This window comes from Colobus angolensis, unplaced genomic scaffold (genome assembly GCF_000951035.1).
Source record: "Colobus angolensis palliatus isolate OR3802 unplaced genomic scaffold, Cang.pa_1.0 Scaffold71, whole genome shotgun sequence".
NCBI classification, from domain to species: Eukaryota; Metazoa; Chordata; class Mammalia; order Primates; family Cercopithecidae; genus Colobus; species Colobus angolensis.
Window position 1 is genome coordinate 6,479,048 of NW_012120821.1, and position 9,897 is coordinate 6,488,944.

Here is a 9,897-nt window from a genome sequence, read left to right on the forward strand (position 1 = left end):
TAGTCCCAGCTACTCGGGAGGCTGAGGTGGAAGAATGGCCAGAAGCCAGGAGGCAGAGCTTGCAGTGAGCCAAGATCACACCACTGCACTCCAGGCTGGGCGACAGAGCAAGACTCTGTGCCAAAAAAAAAAAAATTATTTTACTTCATAAATGTTTACGTTTCATTTTAACTCTGTTTTGATATAACATTTAGCTTAAAACACAAACACATTGTATAAAAATATTTTCTTTATATTCCTATTCTATAAGCTTTTCTTTCTGTTATTATTTATTTATTTATTTATTTTTGAGGCAGGGCCTCACTCTGTCATCCAGACTGCAGTGCAGTGGTGCCATCATGGCTCACCACAGAGTCAAACTCCTGGGCTCAAGCAATCCTTCCACCTCAGGCTCCGGAGTAGCTGGGACTACAGGCACACGTACCTCCATGCCAGGCTAACTTTTTTTTTTTTTTCTCTGTAGAGACAAAATCTTGCTATGTTGAACAGGCTAAGGTTTTCCATTTTTTTTGTTAAAAACTAAAACATAAATGCAAACATTAGCCTCGATATACAGAGGGTCAGGAATATCTTTAGTAATGTGTTGCACTACAGCTATGATGTCCCAAGGGGCGAGAAATTTTCAGCTGCATTATCATCTTATGGGACCATTGTTGTCTATATAGTCTGTCATTGACCAAAATGCCATTATGCGGCACATGACTGTATCTGGTAAACTTCAGCCAAGGTTGGCCACTAAAGAGATAATCATATAAGAAAAAAATGTTTTGACTAAAGGAGAGATGTCCTAAGATTGAATTACACCTAAGTAAAAAGTTACTGAATCAACAGCAACAGGTCAAGAACACTGGCCCCAACATCTGGCATGAGGTCAATTTATGAACAAATAATTCTATTTAGTCTTCTTTAACTTATTCTTCAATTTCTCTGATGTTAATTAAGGCATTAAAAAGCAAATTTTACACTTAAACACTTGTTAAATTTTGTACTTTCGCTAACGACAAAATCAGCCAGCTTGAGAACTATTCAAGAGTTCCCAGGACAAAGCCTGCTCTTGGAGAATGTATTGACCTAGGACACTCATGCTGTAGCCATAATTTAGTTATGAAGCCTTAGGCACAATCAAGACAATATTGTGTAAGGAATATTAGCCCTGTGGTTGTTGATGAAGATAAAATATAATAGAAATCAGAAACTCTACTTCATAGTAATTCTTCATGATGAGATGTAGAAAAATTTTATTGTTTCTGCCGCCTCCCTTCGGTCTTCTTACAGAACAGTACTTCTAATTTCCTATGGAAAGCTACTTTGTACCTACTTTACTGCCATGCTGTCATATTTGGGGGGATTTGTATTCAGTAGATTTACCTGGTTGCAATAACTAGTAGAGGGATGGACACATCAGCCACTGAACCACTGGGGCATTTGCTAGGATTTCTAGGGGAAAAAACTCCATCTGAAACTTGGTTGAATGCAGACAGTAGCTCTTACAACCAACTTGCCCTTCATTGAGTCTGAGATAAAGACAACATTCTAAGAACAAGTGAAAAAGAAAAAATAAATAACATGGAACAAGGCCTTAGCTTGGCAATGTGGCTTCATCAAGCTGCAGCAGAAATGAGATTCATCAATTGTATAAACCAAGAAATCTTCACTTTTATCAAGCAATTTAATTAGTACTAACTGATGCATGGACCTCTACCCAAAACATAAAGAGGCTTTCTAGCATAGTATAGGAGATTTAGAATCCAACACCTCTGAATTTGAACCCTAATTCTGTCACTATCTAAAGATATGGCCCCGAGTAAGTAATTTAATCTTTGTGCCATTAGTTTTCTTACTGTAACACACAAACAGTAAAATCTGAAAGATCCATGACAAAACTGTGAAAGGCTTTGAATACAGTATGTGTTGGGCTGGGTGCAGTGGCTCACAACTGTAGTCCCGGCACTTTGGGAGGCTGAGGCAGGCAGATAACCTGAGGTCGGGAGTTCGAGACCAGCCTGACCAACATGGAGAAACCCCATCAATACTAAAAATACAAAATTAGCCAGGTGTGGTGGCGCATGCCCATAGTCCCGGCTACCCAGGAGGCTGAGTCAGGAGACTCACTTGAACCCAGGAGGCAGGGGTCACAGTGAGCCAAGATCATGCTGTTGCACTCCAGCCTGAGCAACAAGAGCAAAACTCTCTGTCTCTCAAAACTAACTACATAAATAAAAAATGCAAAATAAATGGTGATTGTTGTTATTATTTTCTACACAACAGAAATGATGAACCATTCAGAAAATCCTTATTGGTGTTCATAAGAAACTAAATAGAAATTGTGAGAAAAAAACAAAATATAGAACTTTTTTTTCTGGTTTTGTTAAATAAATTCAAATATTCCAATGCTACCAATTGTATAGCTTTGGAAAAGTCATCTCACTTCCTATTACTTCAGCTCTAAAATGGTTTGTTTGGAAGATGAATGTCAATCAGCATCTCTTCTATTTCTAAACCTCTGATTCATTCATTCATATAACTGAACGGTTCCAGGTGAATTTGTATCAAATCTTGTAAATATATTAATCAACATGCTCCTTACAGGAAAAATGAAAAAGTCATAGCTCATTCTTTCGACCTGGTTAGCTGTCTTAAAGAAAGGAGTAATTTGGGAAAATAGTTTTTACCAAAGAAAAGCCTCTTGGAGACAATAATTGTTTTAATTATAATAGCAGCTGCTTGCTTGCCTTCTTTCCTTTCTTCCTTTCTCCCTGAATAATTTGTCCATTAGGAGGGATCAAGAAAGGTAGCTGTCAGTCAGGGCTAGGGGAGGTGGCAACCATTTGAAATAAGATGTTGTAGCCAGAACAAAATGAGGACCATGTCCTTGCACTGGTATCTAGTACTGAAGGTCGTTGACAGAGCCTAAGTAGGGTGAAAAGAACAGGCACAAAAGGGGTAAGAGGGTACTGAGAGTGGCAAACAGAGATTGGTAACATAATGGGATAATGAATTTCCTAAGTAATATATTGAAAATTATGGGATATATGTTTCTCCAGAGAAGAGTTACCAATATGGAAAAGAAAAAAATTCAAATAAATACTTCCTTACTGAACTAAAATTAGAAGTATCAAATGAGGCCAGATGCAGTGGTTTATGCTTGTAATCGCAGCAGTTTGGGAAGCTGTAGTTGAAGAAGGATCACTTGAGCCCAGGAGTTCAACAGCAGCTTGGCGAAAATGGTGAGTCTCTGTCTCTGCTAAAAAATGTAAAAACAAATTTAAAAAATGTTTTAAAACTAGCCAAACATGATGGTGCATGCCTGTAGTTACAGCTACTCAGGAGACAGAGGCAGGAGAATTGCTGGAGCCCAGGTATTTGAGGGTGCAGTGAGCTATGATTGTGCAACTGCACTCCAGCCTGAGCAACAGAGCAAGACCTTGTCTCTAAAAACAAAAGTATCAGCTGAACTCAGGTTTATATAGATATAATGTTATATTACATATAACATATATCTAATTAAATGTGCATATACATACGTATACTACTTAATTCTGTCCACTGAAAAGATGCCGGAAGCAGTGACACCTAAGGGTAATAAACACATCTAGGGTCCGGATCTTGGTTTCTAAATACTCCTGTCCACTAAAAGGACCCAAGACTCTTTGGTGAGATCAGGGTAATACTGGCCTTGTAAAGTGAGTTTGGAAGTATTGCCTTCTCCTCCATTTTTCAGAATAGTTTGAGGAGGATTCATGTTAGTTTTTCTTTAAATGTTTGGTAGAATTCAGCTGTGAAGCCATCAGATCCCAGGATTTTCTTTACTAGAAGATTGTTCATTACAGCTTTGATCTTGTTACTTGTTATTGGTCTGTTCAGGCTTTAGATTTCTTCTTGGTTCAATCTTGGTAGGTTGTATGTATCAAGGAATTTGTCCATTTCTTCTAGATTTTTCAGTTTATGGGCATATAGTTGCTCATAGTAGCCACTAATTATCCTTTGAATTTCTGTAGTATCAGTTGTAATGCCTTCTTTTTCATTTCTGTTTCTATTTATTTGGATCTTCTCTCTTTTTTTCTTAGTGTGGCTAAAGGTTTGACTTTTCAAAAAAATATCTTTTTGCTTCATTGATCTTTTGTATTTTTTTATTTCAATTTCATTTCTTCCCACTCTGATATTTATTATTTTTATTCTATTAATTTTAGCTTTGTTTGCTCTTGTTTTTCTAGTTCTTTAAGATGCATCATTGGATTGTTTATTTAAAGATTTTCCTCTTTATGATGTCGGCACTTATAGTTATAAAATTCCCTCTTAGTACTGTTTTTGATCTATCCCATAGGTTTTGGTATGTTGTGTTTCCATTATAAATTGTTTCAAGAAATTTTTCAACTTCCTTCTGAATTTCTTCATTGACCCACTGGTCATTCAGGAGTATATTGTTCAATTTCCAGGTATTTGTATAGTTTCCTAAATTTCTCTTGTAATTAAATCTAGTTTTGCTCCATTGTGGTCAGAGAAGATGCCTGATATTTCAATTTTTTTGAATGTTTTAAGACTTGTTTTCTGACCTGACATATGATCTATCCTTGAAAATGATCCATGTGCTGAGGAAAAGAATGTGTATTCTGCAGCTCTTGGATGAAATGTTCTTTAAATATCTATTAGATCTATAGTGCAGATTAAGTCTGAGGTTTCATTGTTTATGTCTGGAAGATCTGTCCAATGCTGACAGTGGGATGTTGAAGTCTCCATCTATTATTGTATTGGGGCCTATCTCTCTCTTTAGCTCTAATAATATTTTCTTTGTATATTTGAGTGCTCCAGTGTTGGGTGAATATATATTTAAAACGATTATATCCTACTGATGCATTGACTCCTTTAACATCACATAGTGAACTTCTTTGTCTCTTCTTACAATTTTTGTCTTGGAATCTATTTTGTCTGATATTTAAAGCATATTTAACCCAAAGAAGACTACCTCAAGGCATTTCATGATCAAACTCCCAAAGATCAAGGATAAAGAAAGGCTCCTAAAAGCAGCAAGGGAAAAGAAATAACATACAATGGTGCTCCTTTCTCTTTTTTAGTGCTCCTTGCTCTTTTATAGTGACTCTTGCTCTTTTTTGGTTTCTATTGGCATGAAATTTCTTTTTCCATTCATTTACTTTCAGTCTGTGTGTCTTTATAGGTAAAGTGTGATTTGTATAGGAAACACATCTACGGATCTTGCTTTTTCATCCATTCAGTCACCCTATATCTTAGTTGGAGAGTTTAGTCCATTTATATTCAAGCTAGTATTGATGAGTAGGACTTACTCCTGCCATTTTACCTGTTTTCTAGTTGTTTTGTGGTCTTCTCTTCCTTCTTACTTTCATTTCTGTTTTCTTCTAGAGAAGATTATTTTATCTGGTGATATTATTTAGTTTCTTGCTTTTGTTTTGTATCCATTGTATGTTTTCTGTTTGTTTGTTTGAAGTTACCGTGAGGCTTGCAAATACTCTTATAATCAGTTATTTTAACCTACAACTTAAAACTATTTACATAAACAAACAAGTAAAAAGAAAACTAATAAAGATTTGCCTTAACTTCATCCCCTTAGTTTTTAATTTGTTGTTTTTCAATTTATATCTTATGTATTGATTATGTCTCAAAAAATTATAATTATTATTTTTATTGGTTCACTGGTTAGTTTTTCTACTTAGGATAAGAGTTGCTTACACACCCCAGTCACAGTGTGATAATGTTCTGTATTTTTCTGTGTAGTTACTATTACCCATGAGTTTTGCACCTTCACATGATTACTTGTTGCTCATAAACATCCCTTACTTTCTGATGGAAGTACTGCCTTTAGCATTTCTTTTAGATCAGGTCAGGTATTGATGAAATCCCTCAGCTTTTGTTTGTCTCAGAAAGTCTTTATTTCTCCTTCATGTTTATATATTCATAAATATGTTACAAACAATACATTTCAGTTACCTTCCATCCCCAAATTCTGGGAATTATAGCTTTTACATGACTTTTGAATTTCATTTTCTGTGAGTGTTCAACTGCTCCCTTTTTAATTTATTGTAATTTTTTTTTTTTTTAAGATGGAGTCTCACTGTGTCACCCAGGCAGGCTGGAGTGCAGTGGTGCAATCTTGGCTCACTGCAACCTGCACCTCCAAGGTTCGAGTGATTTTCCTGCCACAGCCTCCCAAGTAGCTGGGATTACAGACGCCCACCACCATGCCTAGCTAATTTTTGTACTTTTAGTAGAGACAGGGTTTCACTACATTGACCAGGCTGGTCTCAAACTCCTGACCTCAGGTGATCCACCCACCTCGGCCTCCCAAAGTGCTGGGATTACAGCTGTGAGCCATGGTACCCAGCCTACTGTAAGTGTTTTATGAACTTTTTTTTTCCTGGGAGAGGATATTTTTTCTACTATAAGTAATCTTTAAAACAGTTGAACTTTCTTCACAGCCTTGTACACTACTATTGCAAGATTATTTTGTTTTAAAACATATTTTTCTGGGAACGTCTGTGCTTTAATTGCACAAAATGTTTTATTTTGGCACAATAACTTTTTTAAATATAATACTTTATGTGCATTAAAATATTTGAAAATGTTTGCCTCTGATTAGATGCATCTCTGTCACAGGAAAATCTGAAGTTTAGTGATGCAAGTCAGAGCTTACTTAATAGTCTTCTGGGCCATAACCTTATAATTTGTAATAAAAAATAACACATACATGCATTTGTTCAGTCTCTTATAGGCCATAAATTCTTCCATAAATATTTCTTTGAAATTTACTTTAAAATAAATAAATAAATGAAACAACATTAAAACCAGAAAATGTTAAGATATTGATTGATTCTCCCTTCCTTACCATTCCTCCAACTTTACTTTTTGGGGATGAAGGAAAGCAACAACTATGGTGTTTGTTTAAATACCAAATGGTCTTTAGATAAATTGTTTAGCAGTGAAAAATATGTTATTTATCAACTGTCGGGAGTACGTGGGGGTTCCTTAACAGTGTCAGAAGAGAGAAGGGAACCAGCATTTATTGAGCTCCTACTTTGCGTCAGTGTAATTCCTACAGCCCTGCAAGTTAGTCATTATCATCCCTGTATTCAGCTGTTGCATCCTAAGCCTGGAAGGTTTTAGTAACTTCCCCAAGGTAGCCCAGCTTGTTGAAGGTAGAGCCCAGATTGGAAGCTCAGAGTCTGTGTCCACATATACTTCTGCACTTCAAAGATTGAGCTTGGAAAAAATAAGCTTTTTGACATAGTCAGTAATATACAAATATTTATACATGATTAGTGCACTCTTCTGTAGGCATGTAGACATGCTTCGAAACAACTGAAAACTTTATTTAGAACAATCCTATTAATTGAGCATTTATTGCCTCTTTCCGGAGTAGACATGACTTTCTGTTCTGTCATTACATTTCCCTTAGCAAACGCTGCACTGGGAATGAGCTTTCAATTGAGCAATGTCCGAAGAGCTCCTGGGGAGAGCATAACTGTGGCCATAAAGAAGATGCTGGAGTGTCCTGTACCCCTCTAACAGGTAAGGATTTTACTCCATTAATATACCAATTCTTGCCTCCAGTACCATGTGGGCCTGCCACAGCTTCCCTTCTCCTTAATTTCAACATTACCAAACAAGCATTCAAATAAACACACCAAATAAACAAAAAGAATGCAAACTATATTAAAATACCATTTTTGTATTCGTAGTTACTCCTGTATTTTTCAGTTTAAGGCAATATAGTCTTGTAAAGCTAGATCAGAAAATAGAACTTTGTTACAGTATATAGTACCCACTAGTCAAAATCAGTGTGCAGTGATACATTCCAGATATTAGGTGTAATAATTCCATCTTTAGTCCATTCACCTGTTAACGTTTCTTGACTCAGAATGTGTTTAGAACTGGTATTGATGCAATTGTTGATTAAAGCACACTGTGAAAGAAACCAAGTTAACTTTGCTGTGCACAATTTTCAGGCTATTCCAAATGACAGCCTGCCTGTCAAAACGTGTCATATGTTTTAAGAAGGGCATATGTGAGTACAAACTTGTGTGCATGTGTGTTAAACTTACATGTTTAGGGAGAAGAAGAAGGAAATGGACAAGGCAAGAGAAGTTGACTCATCAGAAACCATTTAGTAAAAAGAACTTGAAGAAAAAAAATGGTTTGTTTATGTATTTCTTTAGTGAAAATCAATAACTTGTTAGAATCTATGAAATACCAGATTTATATCTTTCTTTTGACATACTACTATACATGCAGTGTTTTTATTAGCAGATTAACATATTAATACACCATAGAAATATATTTACGCCAGATTTTTAGCCAGAGCACTTCGTTTTTTTGAACTGCCATTTTCCCTTCCTTCAAATGAGGATAGTCTTATAACATTGCTGTGATGCTCAGATGAGATAATACATGTCTTAATGCTTTGCAGACAGTAAAGTGTTACATTAATAAATGGTTTGTTGCTCAGAGACCTTTACTTTAAAAGATCCCTGAGATTCATGAAAAGTATGACCCTCACCCAAGATTATATGTTTCATTGAGAGTTTTTGGATTATTTTGGATGGAAATGGCTTTTAAATCTACTTTTTTGGAGTTAAATTTATTATACTATTTATCTGCTTAGAAGCTCTTTATAGAATTATAGGAAAATTAATTATTATTTGAGTTAATAAGATTCAAATTCAGATCTGTATTATCAAGAACATAACAAAGGCAAGACATATCTTCCAGTTTTTATAATTCATGAATGCCTAACGAATAATATATGCATTGACATGACAGACTGTCTTTTATCCATAATAGTTTTTTCTGTCATCCTGTTTCAATATTTTTTTCATTTGCAGTTAAAATTCCGAGCTATTTCCAAGTTACTGTATTTTCTTTTTAAATTTAAATGACATGTATTGTTCCGACTTGAGACTAAAGTTATAGGAAATTTACCAAATATTACTTAATCTAGAGAAATCTAAATAGATACTTTGGAATTATATCAGGATATATTTTTCTACCTAGAGAATAGGAGTACCAATAAAAAGGAAAGAAAAAAATGTATATGCATATATATTTTTTTTCCCCCCTGAGACGGAGTCTTGCTTTGATGCCCAGACTGGAGGGCAGTGGCGCAGTCTCAGCTCACTATAACCTCTGCTTCCCGGGCTCAAGCACTTTTCCTGCCTCAACCTCCCAAGTAGCTAGGATTACAGGCATGTGCCACCACACCCAGCTGGAAAGAGTATTTTATTAGGACAGAAATGTGTTATGTCAAACTTCAGAAACAATGCAATAACCTCAGAGGGTCATTTAGCACAGATATAGTATAAATTTAGCAAAAGGCCTAGAGCGAGGACTGAATATGGTGATATTTCTTGTGAAATACAAATGTTTTGCCTTTTTCTGAAAGTTGATTTGCTTAGTCTCTGTGTCTCCTCCTTTTCACAGATGGGGTCATCAGACTTGCAGGTGGAAAAGGCAGCCATGAGGGTCGCTTGGAGGTGTATTACAGAGGCCAGTGGGGTACTGTCTGTGATGATGGCTGGACTGAGCTGAATACATACGTGGTTTGTCAACAGTTGGGATTTAAGTAAGGTTCATTAATGTAAAGGCAGTTAAATGCCAGATTATATTGTTAAAAATCTTATTATGTTAATCCTTACTTGTAATTTTTATAATAATAAAAATACATGTTCTCTCTTACCTGTGTATGGAAGTACAACAATGAAAAATAATGACATTTTCTAAGATGATGAATTACCACCTCTTGCTATTTATTTCATTTACCTTTCCTGCCATGACCCCTCTTCTTGAATAACTAGTTGAAGCCGGGGTGACCTCTAAGTCCCCTTGTGTCTGTTCAAGTAAGACTTTGAATGCTCATTTTTATTCTGACAC

The 9,897-nt window shown here is 35.7% G+C and overlaps 1 protein-coding gene across 1 annotated transcript in view; it reads left to right on the forward strand.

The window, feature by feature from the left end:
• Nucleotides 1-689: 689 nt before the first annotated feature.
• Nucleotides 690-9,897, forward strand: part of LOC105501449 (neurotrypsin-like) — a 47,106-nt gene continuing 37,898 nt past the window's right edge. The window contains exons 1-2 of the mRNA XM_011927425.1: nucleotides 690-727; nucleotides 7,427-7,539. Of these exons, the coding sequence (XP_011782815.1) occupies nucleotides 690-727; nucleotides 7,427-7,539 (151 nt within the window). The remainder of the gene's footprint in view (nucleotides 728-7,426; nucleotides 7,540-9,897) is intronic.